Genomic DNA, 15175 nt, shown 5'->3' on the forward strand with positions numbered 1-15175 from the left:
TCCATCCCTCGCGCAATGAAGGACAAAATTCCATTTGCCTTTTTAATTACCTGCTGCACCTGCAGCCGGCCAGCAGGCTGCAATTTTTACCATTTAAATAATCATCCATTTTGCTGTTATTCCGACCAAAATGGATGACTTCACATTTACTAACACTGTCCTCCATCTGCCAGACCCTTGCCCACTCACTTTGACTATCTATATCCCTTTGCAGACTTTCAGTGTCCTTTGCACACTTTGTTTTGCCACTCATCTGAGTGTCATCTGCAAATTTTGACACACTACACTTGGTCCCCAGCTCCAAATCATCTACCTAAATTATAAACAATTGCGGTCCCAATACTGATTCCTGAGGCACTCCACTAGTCATTGATCGCCAACCAGAAAAACACCCATTTACCCCCACTCTTTGCTTTCTGTTAGTTAACCAATCCTCTATCCATGCTAATACATTACCCGTAACACTGTGCACCTTTATCTCATGTAGCAGTCTTTTGTGCATCAACTTGTCAAATGCCTTCTGGAAATCCAGATACACCACATCCATAGGTTCCCCATTGTCCACCGCGCACGTAATGTTCTCAAAGAATTCCACCAAATTAGTCAAACATGACCTGTCCTTCATGAACCAATGCTGCATCTTCCCAATGGGACAATTTATATCCAGATGTTTCGCTCATTCTTCCTTGATGATAGATTCAAGCATTTTCCCTACTACAGAAGTTAAGCGAACCAGCCTATAGTTACCCGTCTTTTGTCTACCTCCTTTTTTAAATAGTGGCGTCACACTTGCTGCTGCTTTGCTTCCCATTAACCATTATACTTCCCGTAGTTTTACCCTTCCCTTCTCTCTTTTTCTCTTGAGCACAATCTTGCATTATTAAATTTATACAGATGCCAGGAGCCCTGCTGAAACTCATCACAAGTGGCCATTCTTCATCAGTGACTCCAGATAGTAAATGCCAACAGGCTAATTATTTTTAGCTTAGCTTATTATCATAGCTTAGTCTGATCTTTCCCTGAGCCAGCATCCAGACCTACACTTCCAACAGGAATCACTAGATAACTGTCATCAACTCCAACCTTGGCTGCCATTTCTTTTCCTAAGCAAATGTGCTGAGGCCAAAGATACCATAACAATAGCTTCATTAGCCAAATATGGGCTAGTGTATGATGTTGGTATTTGCGTCCTTTGTGTTTGAGTGCCATGCCATGCAACATATTGATCTTCAGGAGTGCTACCAGACTAATTTTAGTTGTTTTTTGCTGGATGTAGCAATAGTTGAAAACAGAAGAAAAATACCTTTTGGACTGAGATCCATTCCTTCGATGTAAAATGGACTATTTCTTAAGGCAATCTCTTGAAGAATAATGCCGAAACTGTACACATCTCCTTTCTGGGTACCTTGAGGGGGTGCTCGTTCCAATCTTAACAATTCAGGAGCCGTCCAAAGTTTTTCTGTTCCAAAGGTGAAGCATATACTTAATAATTTTCCATTTTACTTGCAGTAATAAGTAAAAATGTATTTTAGGTGTGTATAGCCTACACACCTAATGGAAACAATTAATTCTCTTATGTTTGACAGTCCACAGCACAGTTATGCCTCATGTCAGTCCCTGATGTAAAATGGGCAAAGTGCATTTGTAAGATAACAGAGACACTGATATGCGGGAGTATGGGAAGTGATGCTAGTGATCAATTTAATTTACTCACTGAGCTCGGGTGGCTATCTTTGCTGTACAAAAGAAGCACCTGTCCCCTTTAAATACAATTTCTGTATGATAACTGCGATCTATGTACCTCCGGTTGTGATTTCACAGACAATCCTTACCTCACAGCCTGCGTGTAATTAATTCAAGAACAGCTGATGGAAAGCGCAATCATGGACAAGAAACCTTTGCTATCCCCTGGACTGGAAGCATATTCTGAATCCTACCTGTTTGGGAGTTGATGGTGTGGTGGGGGGAACACAGGGGTGGTGTAGTAGGCAGTGGTGGGTGGAGAACAAAGGGATGGGATGGTGGTTAAAGGACGGTCGTAGCTCAAAAATAAAGCACAATTTAATTGCTAATATGGAGCACATAAGGCTGTGGTTACACATTGTCATTTCAAGAAGGAATTAGATATAGCTCTTGCGGCTAAAGGGATCAAAAGGTATGGGGGAAGGTGGGATCAGGGTATTGAAGTTGATGAACAGCCATGATCAAAATGAATGGCAGAGTGGGCTCGAAGGGCCAAAAGGCCTACTCCTGCTCCTATTTTCTGTTTCTATGTTTACTCATGGTGTAACCAGCATCAAGAGGACAGTCATCCACTGTTGCAATCCTATGAATTTGGGAATTCATGAGTGGACAAAATAAAGGGAGTTTTATTTATTTGTGCTCCTGGTGCGGAGCTTAGATTTGGGCGTACGACATGCGGTTTTTCATCTGCTCCTGATGTGCACTCCAAAGGTGCTGCAGCTTTATATTGGTGTTCCAGTGGTCTGAATCCTATAGGAATTAGATAGCATCAGGCTGCTCCAAGCCAACTAACCTCGAGCTGCACCGAGTGCCAGATACTTCAAGGCACATTTTCCTCCAGCTGGTAATGTGAGTCAGAAAGGTGATCTAAGTTCAGAGAAACCTGTTTTAAATATGCACTGACTTCTTAGTTTACATTAGTGACCACAGGAAAATCTACCCTCATTTAACTTGTTTAACCTTTTTGGCTGGGGATATGGCACAAGCTGTGTGAAATAATAAAGAAAAGCATGTCGGAAAATGTTAATACCTACCAAAACCAAAATGTACCTGACTTTGAATCGAAACAACCTCTGTTATTTGGCTGTTTCCATTACAGCATTCCCACTCTCCATAAGTTGCAGAATTCTGAAATAGCTCAATCCCACAGCCCTGTGGCAGCTGGTTACTTTTACATCTTTTTAACTTGCTCTATTATATTGTTATAAATTTATGAATAAACCGATTTCATTCTAGTAATGTCTTTGATATCTGAGAAAACAAACTTTTTTTAATTAAAAAATTTCTCAACCAATAAAGTTTTAAAATTTCTTTGCTTTCCTTGATTAACAAATCATAAGTCCTTATTTTCCCCGTGACTCCCCAGTAAATCTCAGCCAATCACACACCATCTTTTAATAGCTGAGTGGATGCACAAGTATTCCCCACCACTGCCAATCAGAACCATAGAAACCCTACAGTGCAGAAGGAGGCCATTCAGCCCATCGCATCTGCACCAACTCTCCGAAAGAGCATCTTACCCAGTCCCACCTCCTCGCTCCATCCTAGTATCCCCTTTCATTTACCATGGGCAACCTAACCTACACATCTTTGCACACTAAGGGGCAATTTAGCTTGGCCAATCCACCTAACCTGCATATCTCTCCCTTTAGGATCCATGGGTGACAACCTGGAGATGTCTCGCCCAATGACTTCCTCTTCCCCTCTGTCAATGTGAGCTTGTTTATGTGCATATGCAGATGCATGTGTTTAGAGCATATATGTGTGTGTGGTGACTATGTGTTTGTGTACATGCATGTAGAAGTGTGTGTTTACTGATGTGTTTGTGTATAAAAGTGAGGGAGGTTCGAACTGAATTCTCTACTGCTTTCCAGAATACTCATATTTTCACCACCTCAGCTAATTTCAGACATTGCCCATCTCACAGGTGGAGAAGGTAGTGAATAAGGCATATGGCATGCTTGCCTTCATAGGACGGGGCATAGAGTATAAAAGTTGGGGTCTGATGTTGCAGATATATAGAACGTTGGTTTGGCCGCATTTGGAATACTGCGTCCAGTTCTGGTCACCACACTACCAGAAAGACGTGGAGGCTTTGGAGAGAGTACAGAGGAGGTTTACCAGGATGTTGCCTGGTATGGAGGGGCTTAGTTATGAGGAGAGATTGGGTAAACTGGGGTTGTTTTCCCTGGAAAGACGGAGGATGAGGGGAGACTTAATAGAGGTGTATAAAATTATGAAAGGCATAGATAGGGTGAACGGTGGGAAACTTTTCCCCAGGTCGTTGGTGACGTTCACGAGGGGTCATAGGTTCAAGGTGAAGGGGGGGAGGTTTAACACAGACATCAGAAGGACATATTTTACACAGAGGGTGGTGGGGGCCTGGAATGCGCTGCCAGGCAAGGTGGTGGAGGCGGCCACACTGGGAACGTTTAAGACTTATCTAGATAGCCATATGAATGAAGTGGGAATGGAGGGATACAAAAGAATGGTCTAGTTTGGACCAGGGAGCGGCATGGGCTTGGAGGGCCGAAGGGCCTGTTCCTGTGCTGTATTGTTCTTTGTTCTTAAATTTCAGATGAATGTAAACCTAAAGTTTTCAATTGGCGGTCCCAACATGATCACCTGACACAAACCTAAACTTACTTGCATATAGTGCGTACGAATCTTCATTATCACACGATGAACGAAAACTTGTCAAGCCATAATCTGTGATTTTCAACACAAAACGACTGTCAACAACGCAATTGGATGATTTCAGATTGCCGTGTGACCCAATTATGCTGTTATGTAGAAATACCATTCCCTGCAAAGCAAAAGAGATCAGCTTAACAAACCATTTTGATCTCATCTGAACTTCTCTTCAAGCTTGACTTGGCTGTCATCAGAAAAGGAATAACGACAGCATCAAAGTAGCCACTTTGTTAGATTAATACTTTGGCCCACAGGGAGCTGAGGGCCTGGGAGCATGTGGCCGACCCATGGGCCGGGACTCTACCACCTCACCCGCCATGGAATCGGAGCGGGCGAAGGTCCAACAACGGAAATCTCCATTGACCTGAGGTGGGAATTTCCGGTCTCGCCCAAATGAGGCTGTAAAATCTCAGCCATGTGGTCTGTGTTGCGCCTCATTCTGTGTGCTTTTAATTCCACAGCGTACATGTTGTCATTGACAGGTTCCCTCTCAAATGCTATCAACAGGCTTGGCTTCTAGTCAGGCAGGGAGTGTTGAATAAGAGGCTACAGAGCTGGTGGATACAATTCCCAATCCCACGGCTATTTAGGGGAGAGGAGGAATGGGTGTGGGATCCCACTGGGGTAGAGTCTGATCCATGGTGGGGGAGTTGGTCATTGATCTTGCAAAGTTAAAGGGTACTCCTGCTCGTCCTAGCCAATAAGGATCTCTCCACGAGGAGGTCCTCACCTTGCTTCAGCTGCTGGATCCCATGAGGTCTGGGAATGGTTAAACCAGCAGAGCAGGCTAAATCCAAGGTTTCCAGCCTCACTGACCTATTACAAGTGCCAATCCTTCACCAGGGAACAGATTGACTACCAGTCCCTTGAGTAAAAGATGGAAGTCAGTGTTTTGGAGCCAGCTTCCCAACATGCACCTCTTTTCTGGCCATTTAAGCACCAAATCCAACTTATGTTTTACCATCTCCTTTGTTAGGATTTCCCAGAAGCTCAGAAATCAATGCATGTTGACCTTGCACTGTTGTGTCGTGCATCCAAACTGTAAAATGGTGGATCTTTCTTGGTGTGTAGATTCAATGACAGCAGGAAGGGGGTGGATTTCTACAGAATTGTGCGAATGAGCCACTTAACATTGGCAGGAAATACCAGAAAAATGGCATCAACAGCATAGACAAAGCTTTGGTAGGCAAGTTGGAGGGCCGCTGTGAATTTCACCCCCTAAGGATGTGGTTGAACAAAATAGTTGAACAAAAACAACATAGATAGGAGTCTTTGGTTGTACCTTCCATTTCAGAGGAAGAATTCCTACATGTATAATAAGTATTGGGTAACTCACCAGATTATACCCATCACTTGATGGATACTTGACTGGCATGAAGAGTTGGGCTCATTAGTTGAGTGGCTTCTGTCGCTTGCTCGATTTCTAGCCTTGTGCCTGCTGCAGTGATTAGACTGGTGCTAACACAAAGCTATTGAATTCTCAGTCTACTACTTGGCTTCATAAAAGACCGCAAGGTAAGTACAGATGAGGGGGGAAAAAGTCATTGGTTTTGTATCTTTCACAACCTCAAAACACTTCTCAGACAATGAAATAGTTTTGAAATGCAGTCGCTGTTTTGATGATGGAAATTAATTTGAACAGAACTATCTCCCACAAACAGCAATGCGATAAAGCCCAGATAACCTGCTTTAGTTTATAGTTATTCAGTGGAATTTAATGCCCTCCCCAAGGCAAGTTTGGAAGTGGGAGGGGGCATTTAATCGGGTGGGAGGGGGCCAGGTGGGAACCCTGCCATCTTCCCATCTCTGTCCCGATTAAGTCTGGGTTAAGAAAGTAAGTGGATTATCAATTCGTTCCAAAAGAGCAACAAGATAGTTTGTATCACAGCTTTATTGTTGCCAACTATGTAATCTGTTCCTCTTGTGACTGAACTGTGGTTCAATTGATGGCACTCTTGCCTCTGAGTCAGAAGGTTATGAGTGCCGTTCCCACTCCAGGACATGAACGCAAAAATCAAAGCTGACACTCCAGCACTGGTTTTATTGTTGGACGGGCCATTTTCTTGGCTCTGTTAAACTCAAGCCTGAGCCTGATAAAGATGTAATCAAGGATTCTGCAGCACTATTTCAAAGTTGAATCTGCAGTGTCCTTCCCAATATTCATCATTCAGTCAACACTTCAAAAACAGATTATCAAGTAATCATCACATTGCTATCTGTAAGATGTTGCTGTGTGCAAAATAGCTGCCACAGCATAGAACCCCATAGAAGGAAGCCATTCGGCCCATCGAGTCTGCACCGACAACTATCGCGCCCCAGACCCTATCCCCACAACCCCACACATTTAACACTACTAATCCCTCTAACCTACACACCGTGGGACACTAAGGGGCAATTTAGCATGACCAATCAACCTAATCTGCACATCTTTGGACTGTGGATGGAAATCAGAGCACCCAGAGGAAACCCACACAGACACGAGCAGAATGTGCAAACTCCACACAGACAGTGACCCAAACTGGGAATCGAACCCAGGTCCCTGGAGATGTGAAGCAGCAGTGCTAACCACTGTGCCACCGTGCCGCCCCTACGTGTCCTACATTACAAGTCACCACACTTCCGAAATACTCCGTTGGCTGTAGAGTGCCTTGGGAAACCCGGTGGTCATGAAAGATTCAGTATAAATGAAAATGATCATTTTTTTGAACAATATCCAAATGCACTCATTTTTTGGTTGTGTTTACTAAAATACTAATTGTTCCAGGAACCATCGGCCCCCATTTTATTGTCTCTCCTTACAGTTTATTCAGCTTTTCTTTACCTAGCAAAGCTCGCTTGCGATACCAGAGAAGGCTGCTGGAATGCCCTTTAATAATAAAATCTCAAGAATACATTTCATAGTTTAATTGTTATATTTCAGTATCTCTCTTGCTTTTGATGCCTCTTACCTTCACAATGTCATTAATCAATGAATAGCGGAATACCCAGTCAAGGTTAATATTTTCATTTTCAAGTATATCCTGAAAAGACCAAAACAGCAGCTGTTTAAAAGAAAATTGCACTTTCCTTCCAACACACAGTAGATGTGCAATGACATCATATTTCAGTGACCAATTTCTTTGATCATTCCCATACTGACAGTGACAGAAATGTTTGACAATTAGTTCTCGAATATTTCCTCAGAATGCCTTCATCAAAACAAAAGGTCCGAGAGATGGTATGAACCTTAGCTGGCATCTGAACTTTCTGAAAGGTCAAAGTTCACCAGTCTTTTCTAAATCAGCCATGATTGAATGGCGGAGCAGACTCGATGGGCTGAGTGGCCTAATTCTGCCCCTATGTCTTATGGTCTTAAATCATCTAAGGCCCAGGTTGGAAATCAGCAGCAGCACTGATGGAATAAACCCCAGCTGGAAGGAGTTGGATAGCAATTTTAATCGGGCTTCGCTAAATTGGAAAATATGATAAGCATATCTAAAAGCCATCAATGCAACTTTTAATATTCATAGACATTTACTTTGCTGTAAGCACCCTGATTTTGTACTCAGTAAGATATTTTTCCCCTGTCTTTTTTTAGCCTGCTCACAGGAACACAAATAATGCATTCCTGGAACCTGGATGATTTACAGCAAGAGCACAACTGAGCAGCCAATCAGAAAAATGAAGCGATAACAGAATCACTTATCAAGCCCTTAGGTGTCATGTAAGCACTATAGATAATACTCACTGTGGAAACAGTTGAGTGCACAAATTGAAGGGAGCGAGGTGTAGAAAAACCTTATTTACTGATGAGGTCCTTTTAATTATCATGGGTCCCCTAAGTGAATGGGGAAGTGTCCTCTGCAGGTTGGAAGAGCAACCCACCACTAAGCAGATTGCCCAGAAGAAATCTGAAGCAATTACACAGGGGTCAGCATAATCTCCACAACCTGCTGTGTTTGGAGCGATGTACGAAAGGAGATGTCAGATTTGATAAAGTGCCAATTTAAGCAAGCAGAAGCACTGTCAGTTATATTGCTATGCTGCAATTGGATAGGACTGCCAATTATTTCATACTGTTATATATGGGTGACATTGATCTTTTAAAGAGGATTTCAGTCAGCACCAGTGTTCGTGTAAATCAGCTTGCACAAGAATATTGCTCGCCTAAATTTAGCCAATACCTTATGCCAAATTAACATAAATGGAATGTACTGAAGGCATTTTAAAACCATTACAGAAGAGGTAAATATGCTTATTGGAAAGCCGATGAAGATTGTTCTTGAACTATTCTTATGCGCATTAAAGCAACTACAGGGAAGAAAAGACAAATCCTTTGTTTTAGTCCTTAGTTAGCAACCTATTTCTGATCCCTGCTACAACTAAATGTCATCCTTTACTTTGTAGAAGGATATGGCTGTAAGTGAGTGACTGTCATTGTGATAGGACACCAGTGACGTGGAAGATATATTTGCTTGTGAAGCTCAAAGGCTAGGAGACCGTACAGCTGTGTGGGCAGTCTGCAGTCCAGGGGCCGCTTGTGGCCCACTGGGGTACTGAGTGCGGCCCATGAGACATTTTGTTGACCACTGACCACACGCAGGGTTGCCACATTCTGTTGGTTTCTGCCCACATAGTTTTTTTTCCTACCGAACTGATACACACTTTGGAAGGAATAATAGTAAAATGGACTATTATTTAAACGGTGAAAAATTACAACATGCTACTGTGCAGAGGGACCTGGGGGTCCTTGTGCATGAATCACAAAAACTCAGTTTGCAGGTGCAGCAGGTGATCAAGAAGGCAAATGGAATGTTGGCCTTTATCGCGAGAGGGATGGAGTATAAAAGCAGGGAGGTCATGCTGCAACTGTACAGGGTACTGGTGAGGCCGCACCTAGAGTACTGTGTACAATTTTGGTCCCTTTATTTAAGAAAGGATATATTAGCTTTGGAGGGGGTACAGAGAAGGTTCACCAGGTTGATTCTGGAGATGAGGGGGTTAGTTTATGAGGAGAGATTGAGTAGACTGGGCCTGTACTCATTGGAGTTTAGAAGGTTGAGGGGAGATCTTATAGAGACATATAAGATAATGAAGGGGCTAGACAGGGTAGAAGCAGTGAGGTTATTTCCAATTACAATGGAAACAAGAACTAGGGGGCATAGCCTCAAAATACGGGGGAGTCAATTTAGAACAGAGTTGAGGAGGAACTTCTTCTCCCAGAGGGTAGTGAATCTTTGGAATTCTCTGCTCAATGAAGCAGTAGAGGCTACCTCGTTAAATGTGTTTAAGTCACAGATAGATAGATTTTTAACCATTAAGGGAATTAAGGGTTATGGGGAGTGGGTGGGTAAGCGGAACTGAACCCATTATCAGATCAGCCATGATCTTATTGAATGGCGGAGCAGGCTTGAGGGGCTAGATAGCCTACTCCTGCTCCTATTTCTTATGTTCATACACACACAAAGCAAGGGCATGTGAAGTGAGGTGTGTGCTGATTCCACACAACATTGATTGTGAGAGCCATGTACTGCCTCTGCACCGGGCAATGCCAAGGGGGAAGGACCTGAGGGGATGGGCTTACTGGGGGCAGGGCCAGACTGGGTCAGGCCGATTTGTGGTGGTGGTGGTGGTGGTGGTGGTGGTGGTGGGGTGGGGGGAAGGGGGGGGGGGGGGTAGGAGAGGGCGTGTTGGGGGAGAAGTGTCATGCAGTCTGCAATGTAGATTGGTGGTGGGAGGGAGGAGGAGATCAGTCCAGGCGGGACGAGGGGGCCGCAATGGCCAAGGGGCCCCTGTGGTGGTTGGTGGGGTGTCTGCTTTAGGCCACGGAGGCTGGCTGATGGCAGCAGAGGCTGTGACAGGTCTGTCTGCTCTCAGAGCAGAGAGACCTGCGCATGCACAATGGCGCTCTCCGCTGCTCTCAGCTAGTGTTCGGATAATTTAAGCCCCACCCCTCCCCTTACAGGTGAGAAATGGTTTTTGCTGTTTTTTCATGCACTGAGTGCATAAGATCGCAGATTTGGACTCGCCCAAAGAAACGGATTAGAAACTCTCCCATTTTCAAGCTTGCTGCGGGCTTAGAATTGTTTTCATAACATCGCTCCTGTGATGTTTTCTTCTAATAGCTGGGTTCAGGCTTCTGTGTTCCAACCAAATATGTAATCCATCATTATTTTTGTCAGTTATGTCAGTAAGTTCATCCAGAGCACAGGTATGTAATTCCTCCATTATATCAAGTCTTATTTGTTTTCTTACAAAAGTGCTACTTTTTTTCTCTACAATTGGTGTTCTGTTAATAACCTGGTTCCTGAATCGAATCCATTCTTTCATGTATAAGAGCTCCTTACCCCTTGTTTCATCAATCTTGTGCATTAAATATACTTTCTTTAAAACAAAAATGCATTTCCCCCAACACTCAGAGAAGGAAGCTTTTAGCACCACCACAGATATCCTTGTATTCAGTGTTTCTGTCAATGAAGCTGGGAACTCCATCCATCTACTGAAATAAAAATAATATATAGCGGATACTAGAATCTGAAACAAAAACAGAGAATGCTGGAAAAATCAGCAAGTCTGGCACCATCCAGAAAACACACTACAGACACTGCCAGACCTGCTGAGTTTTCCCAATATTCTCCTTGTTTTTGTTCCTTCCACTGAATAATTGTTTCTAAGTATTCCACCATTTACTTTAGCAATTTATGTCTAAGTTTAAAGTTTGTTTATTATTGTCACAAGTAGGCTTATATTAACACCGCAATGAAATTACTGTGAAAATCCCCTAATCGCCACACTCTGGCGCCTGTTCGGGTACACTGAGGGAGAATTTAGCATGGCCAATGCACCTAACCAGCATGCCTTTCAAACTGTGAGAGGAAACCGGAGCAGCCAGAGGAAACCCACACAAACCCAGGGAGAACTTGCAAACTCCACATAGACAGTCACCCGAGGCCAGAATTGAACCCAGGTCCTTGGCGCTGTGAGGCAGCAGTGCTAACCACTGTGCCACAGTGCCACCCATATGGTGGAATACATAGGGCAGACAGGACAGCACTGAAATTAATGAAAGGTCCTTGACCCTGAAAGGGTAACTCTTGTTTCTCCCTCAATGAATGCTGTCAGACCTGCTGAATATTTCCATTATTCTCTACTTTAATCTGAAATTAATGAGTTCCATGTTGACAAAGGCATGGACGCCACTTTGAACAGCAGGTGGGCTGAGGAGAGGAATGTCAAGGAGATGAAAATAGGACAACCTGCAGTTGGAAACTCGCTTATACAAAATAGGATGCTAATGTTGGGAGCGGTGGGATTCAGGCTGAGACGGTGGCTGAGAGTGGGATGGAATTAATGGACGGGTTCAGAGTTTGTGGTTGGTACCACGATATAATGCAGCAGAGAGAATGAAGGGATTGATTGGGCTGGCAATGAAGTAGAAATTGGTGTCATGTGGTAACTGACCCCTGCATAGCAGATGATGTTACCAAGGAGTAACATGTAGGTGTCTAGATGTAATGGCATCTGGAAAGAAGAGAAATCCTTGCCGGATATGTAACTGGACATATTTAGCTCTCTGCTCTAGGAAGGTCTTGGAGGAGTAGATAGTCATTACTAAGGGCAATAAGGCCAGCTGGTGCTTGGGATCCTTCCAGTTTCGGTGATGGATGGCTCAAGCAGTTGTGTGCCAGATATACTCAGTTTTGCACACCTAGGACTAGAGGTAGTAAAGATGGAGCTAACCAGGTTACATGGAAGAGAGTAATGGTTTTACAAGGACATCAAAGGTGATGCAATCATTGAGCAAGTGGAAAGCTGCAAAAGCATTGTGGTGAATGGAAAACACAGTAAGAAGTTTAACAACACCAGGTTAAAGTTCAACAGGTTTATTTGGTAGCAAAACCATAGGCTTTGATAATGCAGTGTAAATGAGTTGATGGAGAGCTATTTACAAGGGCAAATCAAAAAGAAGTTGAGTTGGAAAGGGTAGAAGATGTGTCTGGTTAAAAGGTTGGCCTTACCAGTGATCAAGAACATGAGAAAAGTGAGGTCACGTGAGAAGGTAAAATTGAAAGGGTAACAACGTTTATAGGTAGAGTATTTATATGGATCTAGAGGTTTGGAGAGCACAGTGAACATAAAGGAAAGAGGGAAAGTATAACTGAGATGGCGACTGAAATCATCAAGGTGAGGACTTTCTCAGTTTAGAGGCATTATGAAGAAAGGAAGGTAAATATCTCATTGATAAGCTTAACGTGGGCATTGAGGGGCAATAGACAGTGAAGGTTCTAAGATAGGTGAGAGTGGTGGAACAAGAGGGGGCTCCTCAAAGGAGGAGAAGATGTTGAAGGAGTCGAGGGAAAAATCAATGTGTGAATTGGTAAAAAGGGTCACACCAACCCCATAGCAAATTGGGTCGGGAAACTTACAGAATGTATCACCAGACTGGGAGGCATTTACTCCATTTCCATTTGGTGTATTGCATTTCCTTAAATGATCAACTCCTGTCTTGAGTGAGACTGTTATACTGCTGCCAAAAGTTCTGGATTGTAGCCAATGTTTGTTTCAGCACTAACATCTTTTGGCAAACTGGATTAAGACTGCCTTGAATCAGCCAATTGACTACTCTTACCAGCCATCACACAAAATTTCCATCAAATGTGTGTGTGCTGCTTCCAGACTGTATCTTAGACTAGCCATATATGTTCCCGAATCCAGAAAGAAGCTCAAGTGAGAAGGACATAATCTATTGGGTTGGAACTAAGAAACAATAGAGGTATACTCAATTAGACATTTCTGGGCTTCAAATCCAGACATTTCTTCTGTTTGAAGTGGCTCAGTGTTGGACACTTTGTTCTCCCATTTGATGTCTGTGATGTTGCAAGTGCATCTCATGTGGAGCTCCTCTACCCATTTAATATGTCCGGAGGAGGTAATCCATGGCTCACAGGCATGTACAAAAATAGGTTTATCACAGCCTTGTACACAGCAAGTTTTGTTGTTGCTTTGATACCTTGTTTCCTCCACAGTTTTTGACAAATAAAAAGAACAAAGAACAAAGAAAATTACAGCACAGGAACAGGCCCTTCGGCCCTCCAAGCCTGCACTGACCATGCTGCCTGACTTAACTAAAACCCCCTACCCTTCCGAGTACCATATCCCTCTAATCCCATCCTATTCATGTATTTGTCAAGTCGCCCCTTAAAAGTCACTACCATATCCGCTTCCACTACCTCCCCTGGCAGCGGGTTCCAGGCACCCGCCACCTTCTGTGTAAAACATCTGCCTTGTGCATCTCCTTTAAACCTTGCCCCTTGCACCTTAAAGCCGTAATTGACTCTTCCACCCTGGGAAAAAACTTCTGACTATCCACTCTGTCCATGCCCCTCATAATCTTGTAGACTTCTATCAGGTCGCCCCTCAACCTCCGTCATTCAAGTGAGAACAAACCAAGTTTCTCCAACCTCTCCTCATAGCTAATGCTCTCCATACCAGGCAACATCCTGGTACATCTTTTCTGCACTCTCTCTAAAGCCTCCATATCCTTCTGGTAGTGTGGCAACCAGATTGAACACTATATTCCAAGTGTGGCCTAACTAAGGTTCTATAAAGCTGCAACATGACTTGCCAATTTTTAAACTCAATGCCCCGGCCAATGAAGGCAAGCATGCCATATGCCTTCCTGACTACGTTCTCCACCTGCATTGCCACTTTCAGTGACCTGTGTACCTGTACACCCAGATCCCTCTGCCTATCAATACTCTTAAGGGTTCTGCCATTTACTGTATATTTCCTCTCTGCATTAGACCTTCCAAAATGCATTACCTCACATTTGTCCGGATTAAACTCCATCTGCTATCTCTCTGCCCAAGTCTCCAACCGATCTATATCCTACTGTATCCTCTGATGGTCCTCATCACTTTCCACAAATCCACCAACCTTTGTGTCGTCCGCAAACTTACTAATCAAACCAGTTACATTTTCCTCCAAATCATTTATATATATATTACAAACAGCAAAGGTCCCAGCACTGATCCCTGAGGACGCCACTTGTCACAGCTCTCCATTCAGAAATGCGCCCTTCCACTGCTATCCTCTGTCTTCTTTGACCGAGCCAGTTTTGTATCCACCTTGCCAGCTCACCTCTGATCCCATGCGACTTCACCTTCTGCATCAGTCTGCCATGAGGGACCTTGTCAAAGGCCTTACTGAAGTCCAAGTAGACAACATCCACTGCCCTACCCTCATCAATCATCTTCGTCACTTCCTTGAAAAACTCGATCAAGTTCGTGAGACACGACCTCCCCTTCACAAAACCATGTTGCCTCTCACTAATACGTCCACTTATTTCCAAGTGGGAATAAATCCTATCTCGAAGAATCCTCTCCAATAATTTCCCTACCATTGATGTAGGGCTCACTGGCCTGTAATTATCTGTATTATTCTTGCTGCCCTTCTTAAACAAAGGAACAACATTGGCTATTCTCTAATCTTTGGGACCTCCCCTGTAGCCAGTGAGGATACAAAGATTTCTCTCAACGCCCCAGCAATTTCCTCCCTTGCCTCTCTCAGTATTCTGGGGTATATCCCATCAGGCCATGGGGACTTGTCCACCTCAATGTTTCTCAAGAACCCCAATACCTCCTCCTTTTTGATCTCAACATGACTCAAACTATCTACACACCTTTCCCAGACTCATCATCCACCAAGTCCTTCTCTTTGGTGAATACTGACGCAAAGTACTCATTTAATATCTCGCCCA

The 15175-nt window shown here is 43.6% G+C and overlaps 1 protein-coding gene across 1 annotated transcript in view; it reads right to left on the minus strand.

Moving 5' to 3' along the window:
- The window catches only part of npr2 (natriuretic peptide receptor 2), a 163054-nt gene that overhangs the window by 59415 nt on the left and 88464 nt on the right, over positions 1 to 15175 (minus strand). Inside the window, exons 12-14 of the mRNA XM_078222101.1 lie at positions 7386 to 7457; positions 4390 to 4549; positions 1304 to 1459 (exon numbers count right to left, since the gene is read on the minus strand). Coding sequence (XP_078078227.1) covers positions 1304 to 1459; positions 4390 to 4549; positions 7386 to 7457 — 388 coding nt within the window. The remainder of the gene's footprint in view (positions 1 to 1303; positions 1460 to 4389; positions 4550 to 7385; positions 7458 to 15175) is intronic.

The sequence above is a fragment of the Mustelus asterias genome, chromosome 1 (genome assembly GCF_964213995.1).
Source record: "Mustelus asterias chromosome 1, sMusAst1.hap1.1, whole genome shotgun sequence".
Taxonomy (NCBI): Eukaryota; Metazoa; Chordata; class Chondrichthyes; order Carcharhiniformes; family Triakidae; genus Mustelus; species Mustelus asterias.